Source organism: Colias croceus, chromosome 2 (genome assembly GCF_905220415.1).
Source record: "Colias croceus chromosome 2, ilColCroc2.1".
Taxonomy (NCBI): domain Eukaryota; kingdom Metazoa; phylum Arthropoda; class Insecta; order Lepidoptera; family Pieridae; genus Colias; species Colias croceus.
Window position 1 is genome coordinate 13038714 of NC_059538.1, and position 20586 is coordinate 13059299.

Sequence of the window (20586 nt, forward strand, 5' to 3'; positions counted from 1 at the left end):
TAGGTATTATTATATTAAGATAAGATAAGATTATGTAGTAGCTAAGCACTACAACGGACACTCTCCGCCTCCCGCCAAAATTAAACACTTACCTAACCCCGCACGATCAGCCTAAAAATGGTACGCATTTTTCTGCAAGAACAAATATTTAACTGAAATTTCTTTTTTTAATAAATATTTAATGTACATAAATGGTTTAGTTACCATTTTGATTTTATGTAGTTATGAAAAAAAATATATTGTTAGTCATATTCGTCCATGTTGTTAGTTGAAATAGTGTATCCTATTATTAACCTACTGTAATTTTACATAAATTTACCCATTGAAATATATCTATTAATATAACGTATATGAAATAAATAAATTAACAACATCTTTAAAATAATATTTTAAAGATTAAGACGTTGTAATTAAGACGTAATATTATTAAATTATTACGTTTATAAAAACTGTGATAAAAAGTAAAAACTATTACACAGGTTTTATATTCTGAGCTTAACTATTTATTTCGGTTGGCAAGAATGTTTATTTATGACTTAGAAAACAGCAACATTTAGTGTAAACGTCAGTCTAAAATACCAAAGCAATTTGTTGAAATGATTTGGTTGTTATTTTTTAGCAAAAGATAATCTAAATGGTTTTAAGAATATGTATAAATTCCTGCATTTGCTGACATGATTGTTTTAAAGGCTGTATAACTTTTGATTTATGCAAATATCCGTGAAGATGACCGAAGTTGCTGTAGTAAACTTAGAAAAGGAGGATAAGTATTTAGAAAATAATGGTGGTATTGTAAATATAAAGAATGAAGAGGCAGTAACAATAAAGCGGGAGCCCGTCGAGTGTGGTGTATGTTTGGAAAGAAGTGTAGACCACACGGACATTAACACGAAAACCAACGCCGGAACTTCCTTGCATGCTTATCTTTCTAAATATACCTCAGTCGATCTCACCAGATCTGAAAGCGCTTCCAAATTAATATGTAAAAACTGTTACGAATTGATAAATATCCTCGAGCAAACGGAAGCAGAGTATTTAAAGCTTAAAGAAAATTTTGAATCTATAATTAGTAAAAATCCCTTGTTTGAGCTACAAGTGACTAATGTAGAGTTTGTTAAAAATGAATCCTTAGACGCAGCTCATAATAATGCAAATAATTCAGATTCAGAAGATGAACCACTGTCATTAACAAAGAGAAAACGCAATCAGAAAAGTGTTTCTAGAAAAAATAATGTAGCAGAGACCAATAAAAGAAAAACAAAGCAAAGAGTTAATAAAGACAGGTATACTATCAACCATTTTATTTTATATAACTTTGTTGGCTTGAAAGTTATAATAATAATAATAAAGGCGTAGGGATGTGACGACCCCATCGCCCCCGGTTGGCATATCTACAATAGATATCCCAACCGTGCAGTCAGTCACCCCGCAGGGCACCTTGTGGCGAGGTGTTGGGGAGTAGCGACCCCGCGGGAACCGAGCGCTCCCGGGGAAGGTCCCTGTCCTCACCTCTGGGCTGTCCCGGTGGCAGTTCGGAGTGAACAATGACGAGGTTCAGGATCCCCCACCTCTGGCTTGCCTTTGTTGGCCGTCCAGAGTGGAGCCGCTAGAGCTATATGCTCGGGGGTGGAAGTGTCTAATGGCGTAATAGCGGGGAAACCCGCTCCGGGCCCGCGGGCTCGCGATGGTGAAACCGGTGCCGCACCTCTCTACACCCCTAGCCGTTCAGCTGATGTTGCCCCCTTGTTGCCATTATCGGTAACCTTTTTGGGAGCCCATCGACCGAACTGGCGAGTCACCGTCTGCCATAATTTTCAATTTTTTATATTGAAAAGGCAGACGTCCATAGCCCCCATAGACCCAATATACCAGTCCATCTAACACCCCCTTCCATAACCCAGTTTTATTCATTTCCATTTTACTGCAATAGTCCTACATTGGCCGCGGACTGCCCAGGGCTGTATCTCTATAGTGCAGCCATGGGCAGGCTGCGGCTGGTGTCCCACAACACATTAAATTCTCTAAAGGGCCTCTGCGTGTTGGACCTGTGTCCCCACGTAAGCCTTCCAAAGGACCGGGTATCATCCTTACGGCGATACCCGTGTATTATGGAGAGATACATAATAATAAAAGGGCGTAGGGATGTGACGACCCCATCGCCCACGGTTGGAATATCTATTGTCTATGTGACAATAGATATTCCACCCGTGCAGTCAGTCAACCCGCAGGACGCCTTGTGGCGGGGTGTCGGGGAGTAGCGACCCCGCGGGAACCGAGTGCTCCCGGGGGAGGCCCCTGTCTTCATCTCCGGCTTGCCTTCACCGGCCGGTCGGAGTGAAGCCTGACGAGGACAGGACCCCCACCTCTGGCTTGCCTTAACCGGCCGGCCAGAGTGGAGTCGCGAGAGCTTTTAGCTCGAAGGGTGGATGCGAAGCGTAAGTGGCGAGTGGGCACGTGATGCTGGACCCTCAGGGAGCGCGTGATCGTCGTTTAAAGTCCAGGGACGCCTCTCCACCCTTAGCTGCTCACAATATGTTGCCCCCTTGTCGCACTATTGCAGCGACTTATTTCGGGGGCCCATACAGTGAGAGGGTGAGTCACCACCTGCCAACATATTTTTACTTTCTTTTAGTAGAAAGGCAGGTGCCATAGTTTCCCATAGTCCCCAGTACCAGTCCATTTAGCATCCCAATCCATAGCCCAATTATTAAATTTCCATACCCTGCAATAGTCCCACATCGGCCGCGGACTGCCTAGGGCTGTATCTCTATAGTGCAGTCATGGGCAGGCTGCGGCTGGTGTCCCACAACACATTAAAATTCTCGAAAGGGCCTCTGCGTGTTGGATCCGTGTCCCCACGTAAGCCTTCCAAAGATCCGGGTACCGTCCTGGTGGTACCCGAGTATTATGGAAATAATAATAATAATTTATTTATTAATAGAACAACATAGGTCCACTTGTTAGTAATTTCTTAATTACTATGTTAGTACATTACATTAATTATTTAAATATTATCATTTTACAATTTACAATTTACCATCTATATGTCATTTTATTTTTATTGATATAGGATGTGTGTACTTGCTCGCAATGGTGCAAGTACACACAATCAAATCAATAATACAGTTTTGTTTAGTTTAATTTTATCACAACTATGACAATTTTAATGTTAAAAGATTAATGGATTTATAATACATTTTGAAAAACCTCAAATCAAACATTCTTATGTTATTTATATTAGTGTTTTTGTTAAAGTTTGAATGCGGTGGAATTTTTTCAAACTCATTATTGTTTCTAAAAATAGAATCATGTATGCACTATAAATAGAATATACTCTTGACTACATAATTTTAAATCTTCATTTAACTGCATTTTAGATTATTAATTTGAAAATGAAACTCACTTAATATAAATTTTGTAAACAAGTACCTACATTGAAATTACACCAGTAGCATACATTATTACACCATACAAGTAATCTACAATGGACTTTCAGCTGGAGCTGCAAGGAATGCAATGAGCGTGGAGACAAGGGGGGCCAGCAGAGTCTCATCTCGCACATGCTGCTCCATCACGTGCAGCTGGCTCCCATACAGGTGGATATTATCAAGAAGGAAGATGAAAAGTATGTTTTAACAATTATTTATTATTAATGAGCTTGGCAACTTGTTATTTGGTTATGTATTATGATCACATTTCATTAGCAATACATATTATTTTGTTTTCCTAGTAGTCCTAGAATCAAATGTGAAAAAGATTAACCTATTTTTATGTTCAGACAGAGGGAATACTATGATAAACGCATGAGTGTATGCCAACATTTTCTAATTTCGATTTTCTAATTTTGTGAATTTGTTTTGTAAAATGAATCTCAGAAGTTGATTACTTTTTAATTGAAATAAATATTCTACTGTGTAATATTAGTGCTTATGTACATTAATTATAATTCAATTTGCAGAACAGAAAGTCCAGAAATTGGTACATTTGACGATGTATTCAAGGTTGAGATGGAACCGTTTGACGACGATGGCGACGACTTCATGCCGGACGAGGATATAGAGGACAAATGTAGCACCAAGCAGCGGGGACGCAAGAAGGGCTCTCTGGCGAGACGCAAGCGGCAGCCCAAGGATCAGTGCTATGCGTGTGATAAGTGCGATGCTAAATATACATCTATGGGTAGGTTGTTTTGTTTGTTTAATATTAGTAAATAGTTTTCTGTAATGTAATTAATCTGTATGAGTTTTATATTAGATTTATTTCTCTATTTGATCAATATTTTTATAGAAATTTCTTTCTGAGCTTTGATTTTCTTGTACCTACCTAATGAAGAAAAATTAAATTAAACATGCGTAATACGTATCAGTATCGTATAAATATTATTGGGTAGTATTTAAATGAGTGACTGTAAATTAAAGTTTAAGTTATCAAAAATAATTAATTGGGGTAACAGAATTACTAAGTGAGCGACTGACTGCAAACGATGAAAAATTAATAGATCAGCAACTAACAAACATTAATTTGTGTTACATAAAATACAAAATGAGCAGCTTCATAATATTCGAGCGACCTAATATTAATTGTTTGAGTGACAAAATTAAGTTTTGTATTGTTTTCATTATTTGGCATATGATTTATTTATATTGAGTGGCATTTTATCTTAATCGAGGTATTTCGAATAGAAAAATCACTATAATGGACAGAGTAGGTACTATCAGTTCAATTTTTTTTTGAAAGTTTTATCAATTAACTATTTGAACGATTTATTCTAGTGTTTTTAGTTGCTCTAGATGAGCGTAATTTAGTCGCTCACTTAGTAATCTATTCGCTCAACTAGTAATTTAGTCGCTCATATAGTAATGTAATCACACAGCTAGAATTCTAATATATCAAATGGATTAATCACAACCCTCCTTTAGTACGCTCAATCTGTATTTTATTATCAACCAATATTCGTTGCTTGTTTAGTTTATTTGTTGATTACTCAAATTCATACCGCTCAAGTTATTAAATCAGTATCTCATAATCAGTCGCTCACTTTATTTTCAGTCGGTCGTTTTATTATTCCCCAATAGTATTGATGTGAAAGATTTTTGTAAAATTTGATTTAATGAATTTATGATTGCATTTAACAATGTTACCAAAATAATGGGTATTTGTGATTCATATGTGTACCATAAAGTAATAATAAATATGATTACTATGTGTATGTATGTGTGTGTTACAGTGCGTCTGGCGCACCACAAGCAGAAGCACGAGGACGACTCGAAGCCGCCGTACATCTGCGAGGTGTGCGGCGCGCACTACAAGCACAAGCGCGCCTGCGACATACACGTGGCGCTGCACAAAGGTATATAATATACTATCCGCGGACTGAAAAAAATCATTCAAATTTCGATGAAAAAAATATTTTTTCTAGATTGGATAGTGTGGTGAAGAAGGTTTTATGTATATATGCAGTTTGTTAAATTTTTGAACACATTTTTTAAATTGTTTTAGGCTGGCGAAGTCGGGAATAAAGTCTAGTTTGAAAATAAAAATCTAAATGCAATATTATCTGTGATAATCATTAAGTTCAACGAATTTTGCAATGTTTCTAGGAATAAGTGACTGGAAATGTGAAGAGTGCAATAAATTGTTCCCGTCGAAAGGTGCACTGCAGAGGCATAACAATATACATACCGGCAAGCTTAATTATCAGGTATTATTTTAATTTTCCTATTGTTTCTATACTATAGACATATACATACGAAGAATTAGAAATTACCTAAAATAGATCCCTGCGGAACCCCAAAGTTAATGGACGTACTGCATGAACTTTTTCCACTTACAGCAGCATTTTCTATCCTATTCTGAAGTTATGAGGCTATGAGGTCCTGAGCCAAATCTTAATTTCCATAATAATTGAACTTCCGCAATAAATTCGAATGTGCTACTCAATCAAACGCTGATCGTAGGTATTGTGTTGTAGTGCGACCTGTGCGGCAAGTCGTTCATCCACACGTCGTCGTTCAAGATGCACAAGCTGTCGCACTCGGGCGTGAAGCCGCACTCGTGCGACGTGTGCGGGCTGGCGCTCATGACGCGCTCGCACCTCAAGCGGCACAAGCGCGTGCACAGCGGCGAGAAGCGCCACGAGTGCGCCGTCTGCGGCAAGCGCTTCTCCGAGAGGTGTGTATACACTGTGCAGTGCGGGCCCGGTGCAGGTCCCTGTGGAACTCCAGAGGAAAAGTTTGAAATTACATGGTTTTTAGTCATACATATTGATTGTTTTTTGTTTATTATTTAAACAGTCTTAGAAAGCCTCATTATCGTTTACTTTCGATCCATTTGCACTGCAATTCTGTGTAAAAATTGACGATGAACATTGTCAAATGCGTTGGATAAATATATTCTTTTTTTCAAACAATAAAGATGAATGCATAAAATTTTTGATTTTCTGTAAATATCCGAGATCAATTCAATTATGGTTAAAAATTCCTTCAAAATAAATATTCTAAAATTGTTTTTGAGAATTTCTACAACATCTACATTGTGTGTACAGGTACAACCTACTGGCTCACAGCAAGTCGCACGCGGGCGGGCCGGCGGGCGGCGGGCCTGCGGAGGCGCCCGAGAGACGCAGGATGTTCCGCTGCACTTTCTGCCAGGAGCGTTTTGAGAGGAGGTGCGACCTAGAATATGATTTTTCAAATTGAACTAAAATTTTGATTTTTCATCTCGCATGATTCTTATGAAACCGAACCGGCTGTTGAAGCGAAATTTATTAAAATAGGGTTGTTTTTTGTTTAATTTATGTATTTTTATCGCATTAAAGAACATTAATCGACGTGTGTGCACTGTGCAGGTACATGCTGGAGCGGCACGTGTCGTGCGCGCACGGGCGCTCGCTGGAGCGGCCCCCGCCCACGCCGCGCAACACCATGAGCAAGCTGCTCAAGGCGCAGGCGCAGCGCCGCGCCGCGCACGCAGCTAGGGACAGTGAGTGCACACACACACAAATACGCTCAAACACGCGCGCGCACTTACACACGCAAAAGCACGCACACGCTACAAAACATTATAAAAAAACCTCAACTACATGTAAACAGATATTAATTCATTGTGAATCCAATAAAGATATAGATGACGGTATTAAAATGTATCTTAATATGTATAATTGTATAATATATTATGTTTCTTTTCAATTTTCAGATTCTGACACTAAAGACTCACGAAGCCCCGAGACTAGAACATCACCTGTCACCGTTCAGAAGCTGGTGTCACATATATGTATGTTATGTGCTCCTTTCTCCACATTGTTATTATTATTTGATACTTAGGGCTGATTTTTCAATCCTTGTGTAGGGCGATAGACCCAGTGGTGGGCTGCGTGGCTAGTGTTGGAGGGATTTGTTACAAAATCAAACTAAAAATGCACTAATTAATTTATTGCTAAAATCACTGCTATTACACTTTTACTTGTTACTTAATTGTTACTGTTATTCTTAATTGTTATACTATATGTTAATTATTCTGTTAAATAAATGTTATAATAATTATGTTATATGTTTAATGTTTAATGTTAATGCTACGCGTCGCGACGGTAATATGTTATTTTGTGGACTGTTGATTGTGGACTGCCTTAAATTTATGTTAAACGCCGCCCGCGATACCTAGTATTGCTGACTAGGGTGTTCGGTGGTCATTGCACCGAACATGCTCCCGGGCGACAAAGATGAGTGTGAGATGAACATGTTAGAAAATGGTACAAGGGTTTAAATGATTCAATGATAAGAGATATTAAATATGTTACTAATTATTCATGTTTGCTTAATCTAAAGTAAAGTGTAAAATATGAAATCTTAAAATCCTAAATGTATATAAGTTAGATCTAAAAATGGAATGTTAAATTCTTAGAGTCAAATATAAAGACTTAAAATCCTAAATGCATGTTAATTAAATCTAAAAGTGAAATTTTAAATTCTTAGAGTCCCTAAGCACACACTAACACTATCACTAACACTTTCTTCACAAAATAGTCTCATCGTCTGTATGAATGTAGACTCGTTTGGTCACTATCGGTGACGTAGCTGTGTTCACCCGTATCGACTGTTTGCGCGTTTTGTCACTTTCACTAGGCCCATGGCACTGATGTACATTATCCCTCGTCGACGAAGTCTCCATGCGTCCGCGTCGGCGCCGACACCATAATATTACTAACAATGTTGAGAGGGCGGCTACTCCTGCCGCCGCCGCGTACGAAACCGCGTACTGATGGTAGTCGTGGATAGACATCTGACCCTCATCATCAAAGTTTTGTTCTTTGAGTTGTCTTATGTTGTTCTTAATTTCGTTTAGGGTGTCGTTAAAGTTTATATCGGTGTTATTAATATATGGCAGTGACAAATTAAAAATATGATTAATTGGGGCGATTTTTAGTACTGGGAGATTGGCGTTGACGTATATTATATTTTTGTCATGTTTTTGTGCATAGTAGGTGAAATCATGACCCTTGGCCACGCAATTATTGTTAAGCTTTATGAGTCCGGAGTTATGCATTTCGATAGTATTCATGTTTTCTTCACATATAATTCGTAGTTCTGATTTATTACAATAGAAGTATAGATGAGTAGAAGAATCCGTCAATTCGTACCAATGGTCTTTACAGGTGTCGAGTTTAATTTTGCAATGCACTGTGTCTTGCAAAACGCAGAATTTTTCATCAGCTCTTAAGTTTTTAATGGGTCGATGCATCTTACATAATAACTGTTTTTGATAGGGTATGCAACCTTGTATTTCATTTGAATTGGTCTCTATAAATGCGTCTTTGCGTAAGTTAATCGCCACATATTCAGAGTTTGCCACTATTGTAACCATCTGGTTATTATATGAGTAAGGAATTGGTACCAATTTATATAGTTTAAAAATATCTCTTCTTACAAGTGGGAATTTAATTTCGAATATAAAATAGTCTCTCATTATTCTCGACTTCACAGTAAGCAACTTATAAATGTCTTGGTAATATGATTCGCCGTCAATAAAAGGTAGAGTTAATTCTTGGGAGAGCTGACTAGTTATTATTTGTAGTTCTAATTTTAATTGTTCTGGGGCCATAAGGTGTAAGTTAAACTTCCCATGGTATAAGTCTGTCAAAGTATTAAGAAGCGTATCTTGTATTCGCCTCAAATTGCTTAACATTTGTATGGTGGATATAGTAGTCATAGTGAAATCCTCAAATGATATAATCGATGTTAATTGTTTATTCATTGATGTTGCTGCTTTATCTAAGCTCATTAAATGTCTATTTATTGTTTTATGTTGCTTGGCTATAAGGTCTTCGGTCCGTTGCAAAAGGTTATATTGTGCTTCAATTACAGATGTCTGATTTTTTAATAATTCATGTACATGTCTATTGTTTGCGTGTATTAATTCTATGTCCATTCTATAATGTTCCGCGAATCGCTCGTCCAATACGCCGAATAGAGTGTTTGCCACATAACCCACACCATTGATAAGGCCGCGCCGCTGTCTCGCGTGCCTGTCGCGTGCGCCTGGCTCACGTGCCTGATTCAGCAAGACGTCGTTGTAATATAATAACTCCACCTGTTCATGATGTAATTGTGTTAGAATCATATGACATCGTGCATTATTCTCCATACTATCACATGATTTTTGCAGATATTTTGTAAACTTTTCGGATGCTTCTACACCTTCCCAGTAGGGTGACATGTTGTAATACGCTACCATGGTCCACTCATCTTGAATTATTTGCGTATCAGCCACATAATCGAAATATAGTGACTGATTATTTTTAAATGCTGATGTTGTATAATTTGCACTTGCCGTAGTTAAGATATTTAAAAATAATAAAAATGAAATTGCTAGGGATAAGAAACTTTGTGAGCCTTTCCGTGAGCTGTTTTTAATTTGTTGATGTTGATCTTTGTCTTCTGTTATTTGTTTTTCCGAGCTTACCGGTAAAAGTGATATTTTATTGCAGGGTCTTTTTATTAACCCATTTTTTGTTTTTAGCGTTACTACTCTAACTAACCCATCGCCACCTGGATGTAACTCGACCACTCTTCCCATAGCCCATTTTCCTGCTGGTAAATTATCGTCATGAATTATCACTATATTATCATCAATTTTAATGTTATTTTGTTGTTTATGCCATTTTGCTCTTGCCGATAATTGAATGAGGTATTCTGACTTCCATCTTTTCCAGATATCATTAGAAAGTTTTGTTACCAGTTGCCATCTCGTTCTAGCGTCTTCTGCTGTTTCAATGACCGTAGTACCAGCTCGCCCATGAAGAAAGTGCGCTGGTGTAAGGCAATCTATGTCTTCCACACTCTCAGTTAACGCGCAAAGTGGACGAGAATTTAAACACGATTCAATACGAGCTAAAAGCGTGCTGTACTCCTCAAATGTTAATTTTTGATCACCGATTACTCTCTTCAAATGATACTTGACACTACGTACTGCTCTTTCCCACAAACCTCCAGCTGTAGGCCAGGCTGGTGCGTTAAAATGCCACTCAATTTTCATATCTGTTATTTCTCTGTAGAAACTGTTGTTGAATATAGATTGCAGCTGTTCGTATTCTTCTGACATGATGCAGTTAGCTTTTACGAAATTTGTACCGTTGTCGCTGTAAATATGTTTAGGTGTTCCTCTTCTAGCAGCCATTCGGCGTAGGGTTGATAAAAATGCTGAGCTAGTGAGCTCCGACACGTAGAATGTTGTCTTTATCTAAGAACGGATTTAAACTTAATAACTTGCTAGTTGAACTTAAATGATTATTTATCTGTAAATTATGTAGGTCGTTATGAAATTCCGTTTGTTGTACGTGACGTATTTATTCGTAATTTTGCTGCATTGCATTCTTGCAATGTAATATGTTTACATGTAGGTCGATGCTTGCTTTTCGGTGTCAATGCTCTCTGTATCCATGCTAAAATTCTTGTTATTTTATTAATTGAATTATATTTTTCTAATAACTTGTCAATTAAGCTTTCTTGAATTGTTGTTATAGGTACCGATACGTATGTTTTTGTTTCATGGTTGGTTTCGTAATTGTTTTTACTAACTATATTTTCCAGATAATTATGTTGCGATAGCCACGATGGACCCTTCCACCATAGAGATTTATCCTTTAATTGTGCAACTGTTAGGCCTCTACTCGCCGCATCAGCTGGGTTCTCTGCGCTTTTCACATAACGCCGGCACTCAGGCAACATTACTTCTTTAATTTTCTTTACACGATCCGATACAAACGTATTCCAACGAGCTTCATCCCCATATATCCATCCTAAAACAACCATAGAATCACACCATCCATACATCTTAATATTATTTTCAGTATAACATGAAATAAATTTTAACATTAGCTTTGAAAGTAGCTGAGCTCCGCATAATTCGAGTCGCGGTAGTGATACGGACTTGTTGTGTGGTACAAGTTTTGTTTTCGAAGCGATTAAAACAGTTGAATAATTATTTGTTCCCTTTTGAACCCTTCCATAAATTGTTGCTGCGTAAGCCTTTATTGATGCGTCACAGAAACCATGCAATTCGATGAGTCCTCCCTTCGAACAGCCTATCCAACGTGGTATATTAATACTGTTGATGTTTTCAATATTCGCTTTTAACTTAAACCATTCACGTTGTATATAAATTGGTATGACGTCATCCCAATTGAGCTTTTCTTGCCATACGGATTGAAATAATAATTTTAATTTCGTGACTACTGGGGCTAACCAGCCTAATGGGTCAAAAATTTTTGAAATTTCAGTCAGGAGTATTCTCTTCGTGATTTTATTTGTGTTATTGAATTTAATGTTGCAATTGAATGTAAACATGTCTTCTGACGGGTCCCATTGTAATCCTAACGTTTTAGTGATCGCTTCGGCTTTAAAACTAAAAATGTTTGTGTCAGCATTTTGTTCGTTATTCAGGCTACTTAATAATTCAGATGCATTCGATGACCATTTCCTTAACGTAAATCCACCTGATTTCAACAACTGATTTAATTGGTAAATTTGTTTTTGACCCTCTTCAATAGTGTGTGACCCATGGAGCAGGTCATCCATGTAAAAGGACTCCATAACTATATCTGTTACTTCGGGAAATGATACCTTTTCATCCGTTGCTAACCTCCTTAACGTCATCATAGCCAAGAAAGGTGCTGATTTTGTGCCATATGTGACTGTTGTTAGTTGATGTTCTTGTAAACTTTGCTCCGATGAATCTCTCCATATAATTTTTTGAAACCGTTGATCTTCTTCGTTTATTTTGATTTGCCGGTACATTTTTTCGATGTCAGCAGTGTATGCGTATCGAAATTGACGCCATTTTAATATTAGTTTTTGTAAATCTTGTTGTAAATTTGGCCCCTTACACATAATATCATTTAAGCTTTTCCCTGTTGTTGTTTTCGCTGAAGCGTTGAATACCACCCGAAGTTTTGATGTGGTGGATTCTTGTCGTAAAACTGAGTGATGTGGTAAAAATATTTCACTTGGTAAATTACTTGTTGATCGACGCATATGATTTAATTGTTGATATTCGTGAATAAAATCACTGTATTGTTGTGCTAGCTCCGGTTGTTTGTTGAACTTCTTCTCTAAATTTTTGAATTGTGCTATTGCTAATTCCTTTGTTGACCCCAATCCTTGTTCATACTGTTCAATAAATGGAATTCTTACTTCATATCTTCCGTCAGCTAATCTTCTCGTTGTTTTGTTGTAAAAATCTATACATTTCTGATCTTCTGTTGATAATTCTTCTGTGTCCGTGATTTCCTCAATTTCCCAAAATTGTTTAATGTTGTCCATGTTTGTTAACACAATGTTGCATTGAAAAGTATGCACATTACCACATAAAATCCACCCTAAATGTGTTTGTTGAGCGAGTGGTTGTGTTGTGCAGTCACCTCTGATGATCCCTTCTAAAGCGATTGTTGAGTAAATATCTGCTCCAAGCAATAAGTCCACTGGTCTGCTTATATTAAAGTCCGGATCTGCTAAATTTATTTTCTTTATGTAGTTCCATGCTGGTTTTTCAAATGTTAAACTTGGTAAATTTTTGATTAAATTGTTCATTATATATGCTTCTGTGTTGAATTCAAAATTGTTGTATATTGACGCGCATTTAATGTTAATTTTTCCCTTGCAATTGTTTTTGTTTTGTCCAACCCCGAATATAACCCCATGACATGCTTCCCGTTTCAACCCCAATTGTTGTGCACCATTTTCTGTTATTAGTGATATTTGTGAGCCCTGATCTATGAGTGCTCGCATAGTTATATATGTACCATTGCTGCTCCGTACTCTTAACATTGCTGTTGAAAGTAAAATTTCTGACACATCATTTTGCGACACGTGTGACATGCCGGCCCCGTTTTTATTCGAAGAATTATTGTTTAGTGTTTTGTACATAACCGGCCGTTCTGAGGTCGACGATCGCTGACTTATTGCATCATGCAAAATCGTATTATGCGCTCGGTTGCATACCCGACACCGATGAAATGATGAGCAAGGCTTTCCATTATGAGAAAATAGACAATTTATACAAATGTTGAATCTATTCAATGTTTTAAATTTAATTTCATTCGGTTGATCTAAAAATGTCTTGCATTTGTATAATCCATGTTCTAAATTACAGAGAGGGCAAGTTATGTTAATCTTAGATGATAAGTGATATGTTTTCATAATGGGTTTTGGAGAGTGGCGATTTCCAGAGTAGTTGTGCTGGTTGACTTGATAGTTGTTATTTCTCACATAATTTGGCAGACGATTAACTTCCTGAGAATATGTTGGATAGAAATTGGGCTTTATATACGAAGGTTTTTGAATGACAGGTTCTTGTTTTCTTCTAGATTGTTCTAACATGGTAAATTTACTCTCTAAATAATCCAAAAAATCTTGTAGGACCGGTAGCTCTCTCGGTTGTTTTAATGATTCCACATAATCGGCATGAGATTGGTTGTCTAATTTGAGCGCTAAAATATGTACTATAATGGGGTCCCAAGAGCTTATGTCGACATCTAGGTTTTTAATTGCATTTAAGCTCTCCTTTGTAGCATCATACATTTTCTTAAGTTGTACTAGCGATTGAATTTGCATGTTTGGCAGGCCTAAAATCATATTCATATGTGATGCAAATATTAGTTTTTTGTTTTCATATCTATGATTCAAAATGTCCCAACAGGTTATATAATTCTCCGAACTTATTTGTAGGTGCTGAATCAGGCGTTCAGCATCGCCCTTGATTTTGCTCTTTAAATATTGCATTTTCTGTGCATTAGATAAGGTGGGGTTGACGTGTACTATTTCATAAAATAAATTTTTAAAGGAAACCCATTGCTGATAGTTGCCCGTGAATATTGGTATGTCAACTTGAGGTGTAATGTGTTCTCTATGGGAAACAGACCAAAGCTTGGTGTTGATTGCTTCTTTGAGGCGGTCAAAAATACCTTCATGATGAGTGAAGGCATTTTCATACTCATGGTCTTGCCCATCCAAAATACTATCAATCTCCCAGTGCAGTGTGTCTATTACGCCCCATCGCGAGTTCAATTGCTGTAGTACATCCTCAAATTTCCATTTAGTTGTTATTTTTTCTAAATCAATGCTGTTCACTGTTCTCATTAAAGCTTTAAAATTAACCGCTTGCTTATGCAACATCTCTTGCAATTTACTTGACCCTATTGAAACGGGTGCGGGTGAAATTGCACCTTGTTCCGCCTGTTTATTTGTTTCTGTTAGTTGCTTACTTGGACCTTCCCCTTGATTATATGTGCTTGTAAATGTTGTTGGAAATTTAGTGGCCAATTCCTTCGATACCCTACCAATATAATTTTTAATTTCCAGGTATAGTGTCTTACAGCGGTCGTACTCCCTTCGGGCAAAGTAAGGGCGCTCCCTGTCTTCGTAGGGCAATAATTTTTCATGATTGGCCTGATACTCAGACCAATATGATTCCAAAATATCCAACTTCTTTTTAATATACCCTGAAGACATCTTTCTTTCTTCCCCATCCTTTTTTAAATTAATGTAAAGCTTTTCTAGGCACGAGAAAAGCTCCAATTGTGTTTCGTAAATGTCCTCCATGATGTTGTTAGTTAAAAAAAATAATGGAACGAACTCACTTGTTCTGGAACTGTCAACAGCTTTACAACTTACACACACTTAATTGTTCACTCACTGTTACTCACAACACTAGCGCGTCAGCCCGGCGGCGCTGACTCTCAACGAGATACGAGAGGCGTAAATTCCCGAATCCCGTGATCCCGCTACGATAGCTCGAAGGACCAAAATGTAGGGCGATAGACCCAGTGGTGGGCTGCGTGGCTAGTGTTGGAGGGATTTGTTACAAAATCAAACTAAAAATGCACTAATTAATTTATTGCTAAAATCACTGCTATTACACTTTTACTTGTTACTTAATTGTTACTGTTATTCTTAATTGTTATACTATATGTTAATTATTCTGTTAAATAAATGTTATAATAATTATGTTATATGTTTAATGTTTAATGTTAATGCTACGCGTCGCGACGGTAATATGTTATTTTGTGGACTGTTGATTGTGGACTGCCTTAAATTTATGTTAAACGCCGCCCGCGATACCTAGTATTGCTGACTAGGGTGTTCGGTGGTCATTGCACCGAACACCTTGGTTAAAACTTATTCATCGAATAACATATTAAACTACCATTTCAAAAATGTTCTAATTATTGTCCGTATTTGACAGTTTACAGGTGACATTTTTAAATGTTCTTGTAATACGTTATTGGACGGATTAATTTTAACCAAGGATTGAAAAATCAGCCCTAAATAATGATAAGTAATTATAAACGTTAAAAAAGTTGAAATTTCCTGCAAAGCTTTCACATGTTCTTTCATTCGAATATAAACATGTATGAACATCTTATTAATTTATATAATTTATATGACAGCTACATCAACGGATCCAATCAACGCGTGGACCAACGTGTACACGGCGGAGTTTGCGCTGCGGCAGGAGTATTCACAATAATAACATTAACAACTGTAGGACCACCAACAAAAAGGAGGTTGCAGATGTATGGAACAACGATTAAGAGGATTGGACTTTAGGCTATCGAGCGATGGTCGTTTTGCAATACTTTATAATATTTCTCTAAAATGAGGGTATTCTTTATTTTATTTTGTTATTTGTATAAGTTATACCTTTTTTTCGGCATTATGTTCCGCAATTAGTTTTTATATTTGAGGTTATTCACTAATCAATTTTTTAAAGAAGCTCTTTTTTTGTTTTATTAGCACAATAGTAATTAGTTTTAGTAGTAATTAATATTGTCCGTTATAATATTTACATTGTAATAGATTTTTTTCCATCAAACAGTACTGTTTTGTTTTTAATTTGTCTTCAATATTTAGTTTTGTATTATTTCATATTATTCCTTGAATGATTATTATTGTAAATATTTGGAGATAGGAACAATATTAGAATTATAGTAAAGTTATAAAATAATAGTTATAAATTTAAGATCATTAAAATATTCTCAAAGTATACTTATTTTTATACTTAATGTACAGAGATGCACGATTCAGACTGTCCCTTATTTGCTGTAAGATACATTAATATTGTAAATTATGGATCAGATATTAAACTGTATATTACATAAGTACATCACATATATTAAATAAATCATTCACAACTATAATTCTCTTCTTTCATTAAACCTCGATAAACATGAATTAATATTATTGGAATGATGGGAAGCTAGCCTACTAACTACACCTGAGATGTTTCTTTTTAAACTTTAAAGAATAGAACTTATTATAGTAGAGCCATTTTAATAGGCAACATTTGACAGTTCAACAAAATTCAACAACGTAACCTAGTAACGACGACATAGAATAGCATGATGTTTCGTTTTGTTAGAACTACACATTTGCTTAACTTTTTTCAATTATGATTACATATTTATTCTAATAATCACCGAAACAAGTAATTTTAAGATTTCATTTTACTGATAAACCATACTTAACATAATAAACAATTTCTGAATTGAAGAACTGACGTCGCTACAATTTTGTGTCAATAAACCTTTTTTCTTTTTAAATACCAGAGACGTTACTCTAAAAATTGATATCATACATCTAGAATCGAATGCATTGATTACTTGTGAATAAAAATCATCATAAATTAATAAATTCGATTGACAAATGTTTCAAATCCATATCGATTAATTCACTTTAATCGATGTTTTTAAGCAGGTTACCTCTCTTCGAAGATAAAATTGATAGACGTCAAATGTTGCCTATTAAATTGGCTCGACTATAGTTCAGGATACATCGCCCATTTTTGCAAGTGACTACTATCAAGCTGATTTTCCGTTTGTAGCTTTATTTTGATGAGACACCGAATAATTTCGTGTACGAAACTCTCGATTGTGGTAGCTAACAGAGATAACAAGGATAAAATTTTTTGATTTGATGGTTCTCAAATATTTATTACGCAATTTGTCTGTTGAATTATATAGGTAAACATTAACTAAGTGAAAACAAAAAAATCAGCTTGTTAGTAATCATTTATGATGACCTCTTTATCGATATACTTTGTAAAGGGGGACTCTTTGAACCAACCATAGGTTTTGTAGGACAAATATTTTTTCGAATAATTTAGGTAATTATCTTGAGATTGAACAAAAAAAATCAGTTAGTAATAAATATTTGAGAACCATCAAATCAAAATTTTTTATCCTTGTTATCTCTGTTAGCTACCACAATCGAGACTTTCATACACGAAATTATTGGGCGTCTCATCAAAATAAAGCTACAAACGGAAAATTAGCTTGATAGTTACTAGTCACTTGCAAAAATGGGCGATGTATCCTGAACTATATTACTTAGGAATAGAAAAAAATCGATCACGAGGCGGAATTCGAACTCGTATTTTTCGCTACACCGGGGCATCGGCCAGTCTTTGAATGAAGAAGCAATTAAATGCAATGTTAAATTATTTACACCTTTTTACTTTAAATTATGCTTATAATAATTTATACCACTGATTACCATACTGAAGACTGATTTGTCGTGTTTATCAGAAGCATTATAAAAACATTTTTTCTTATAGGAATGAAGCTCAAGCAGCTATGAATATTGCAATTTAAATATTTTTTTACAGTAGTATGAGTTCACGTAACCTAATTTGCTAACACTGTTACGATTATTGAGTTACATGAGAATATATTTTCCCGTCAAAAGAATCTTAATTCAATATTCAATTCAATATTTTAATAATTTATGGGGCCCCCATTTAGGGCCATTTGACATTCATAATTCATACCCATTCATATCCCATTCATAGAGAAGATAGAGAACAACATAAAGAAAGAATGATGTTAAAGATTCTTCATTCTTCATTCAACATTCATTGACACTGATAGTAAATTCGACATTCAGATTCATTCATTCATTCATTCATTCAAGGAAATTCAAAACAATTCAAATTTTGACAGACAGATCCTTTGGAACTGGGAATTGACTATTGAGAATTGAGATGGATTAAACGTTGAGAAAAACTAGACATAATAATAAAAGAAAACACGACGTGATAAATTCTGTACATTTTCGATTTTTTTGTAAAAGTAATATAATTATAATGGCTGAAAAATACAAGGACAGCGATATAACAATACGTGAGGCTAAACATGAGGATATGGAAGCTGTGGCTGAGATGATACAAGTAAAAAAAATTATTTACTTTCTGAAATAAGATTATTTTCTTCATAATGTATATTTAAGTTTTATCCTGTGTAGGAACTCGCTGACTTCGAGAAAATGCCAGATGGACCGAAACTATCGGTAAAAGGTACCTATAGTTTAATTATATTTAGGTTCAATATCTAAGAAATTATACATAAAGGATACCTATGTAACCTATTTAAATGTTATTTTTATTTTCAACGTACAGCTATAATAACAAGAAATATAATTCATCAATTTATACTTGGAGGAGGAGGAGGAAAAGCGGATATAATCATATAGAAATTTATTAGAAGATAAATAACTATTTATTTACAATGGAAAATCAAATGCAATTTCAGATCTTCAACGCGACGGCTTCGAATCCAATCCGCCAGTGTTCCGGTGTTTGGTAGCGGAGGTGGCTAACAACCAAAAGCCGGTGGTCGGATATGCGCTGTACTTCCCCACCTACTCCACCTGGCAGGGCCGAGCCATGATGCTGGAAGACCTGTACGTGAGGCCCAGTGAGAGAAAACGGGGAGTCGGGAAGAAGCTGTTCAATGCTGTTGCTAAGGTTGGATATTTTTTATGTTGTTGATAAAAATTGTGTTACAGATATGGTTTATGTCAGATATTGTTATCTACTGACTATATGCACTATCAGTTAATGTACTACTTTGATTTATGAACTGACAATATTTTTCTGTTTACAAATAAAAGAATATATTATCTTCCTTTACATCACAATGAATAAATTGCAAAGTATCCTGTGGAATATTTTTGGTTTAGATATATAAATATAAATTTAAAATTATGTATTTTGATGATTCAAGAGCATTTAAAATAATGATTAATTTATTTCCTTCTCTATATTGACTGTATTATAATCTGAATAAAACAAACATTCCAGCAAGCCTCATCATCGGGCTGCTCTCGCCTAGAGTTCCATGTGCTAGAGTGGAATGACGCTCGCTCCTTCTACGAGCGCAAGGGAGCAGTGAACCTCACTAACACAGAACAGTGGTGTTATTACCGTTTGACTGGGGATGCGCTGCAACAGGCCGCTAGTGAAGCTTAATACAAGTCATATGGCTGTGCCATAGCACAGCATAGTGTATGATACACAAATATGTTAAAAATTATCTGTATGTTACACAAATTTATCAGTAATATGTTAAAATATGTGAATGGTGAAGCTTTTTAGCTTTATTGTTAACAATTTTTTGAGATTTATTAAAATTGGATATTTAAATTAATAAAAAAAAATGCATTCATTTTAATATTAATATTATAAGCCTTAAATAGAAATTTGTCAATATTAAACTATGATTTATGAATATGCCTTGAATATAAATTGGACTCATTATTGAAACTTTTTTTTTAGTATTTCTAAAAACTGTAATATATAGAAATAAAACAAAAAGTGATATTGTGCTCAAATGTATTTCATGTAATTTTGTACATTTACCCAACTCTATATTACATTTCACTTACAAGAGATCGTAAAATACAATTCTGTGATAATTGTTACAAATAAACTGACAATATTATGTACCTATTTGTTTGTTTTTATTTTACACTACTATATACATCTCGTAATAAATGCTTTCTAACTAAATCTAATTATAAGCTACTAAAATTGTGCCACATAAGGAATTGGAAGATATTTGTGAATGCTTGGACCTCTTCAAAAATATCTATAGCACAGTGTTATCTCATACAACAGTACAAGTACAAATCATTTCTTGTTTACCATCAATAATTATTATTAATGATGGAAGATAAAGTGCTAATCGATTTATAACAAGCTTATCTACAGCAAATAACAATAAAACATCAATATTTGTTGGTCCATTAGCATTTTTTG

General features: G+C 35.5%; 2 protein-coding genes across 2 annotated transcripts; both read left to right on the top strand.

Annotated features, from left to right (window-relative positions):
- Nucleotides 1–546: 546 nt before the first annotated feature.
- Nucleotides 547–16690, top strand: LOC123702353 (zinc finger protein 267). Its single transcript, XM_045650088.1, has 10 exons — nucleotides 547–1283; nucleotides 3497–3625; nucleotides 3959–4179; nucleotides 5228–5350; nucleotides 5601–5701; nucleotides 5972–6171; nucleotides 6545–6667; nucleotides 6848–6981; nucleotides 7195–7272; nucleotides 15941–16690. The coding sequence occupies exons 1-10, from the start codon at nucleotides 709–711 to the stop codon at nucleotides 16018–16020; spliced, it is 1764 nt and encodes a 587-aa protein (XP_045506044.1). The 5' UTR covers nucleotides 547–708; the 3' UTR covers nucleotides 16021–16690.
- Nucleotides 16691–18483: 1793 nt separating this feature from the next.
- Nucleotides 18484–20277, top strand: LOC123700372 (thialysine N-epsilon-acetyltransferase). Its single transcript, XM_045647577.1, has 4 exons — nucleotides 18484–18717; nucleotides 18792–18843; nucleotides 19079–19293; nucleotides 19630–20277. The coding sequence occupies exons 1-4, from the start codon at nucleotides 18634–18636 to the stop codon at nucleotides 19795–19797; spliced, it is 519 nt and encodes a 172-aa protein (XP_045503533.1). The 5' UTR covers nucleotides 18484–18633; the 3' UTR covers nucleotides 19798–20277.
- The last annotated feature ends 309 nt before the right edge of the window (nucleotides 20278–20586 follow it).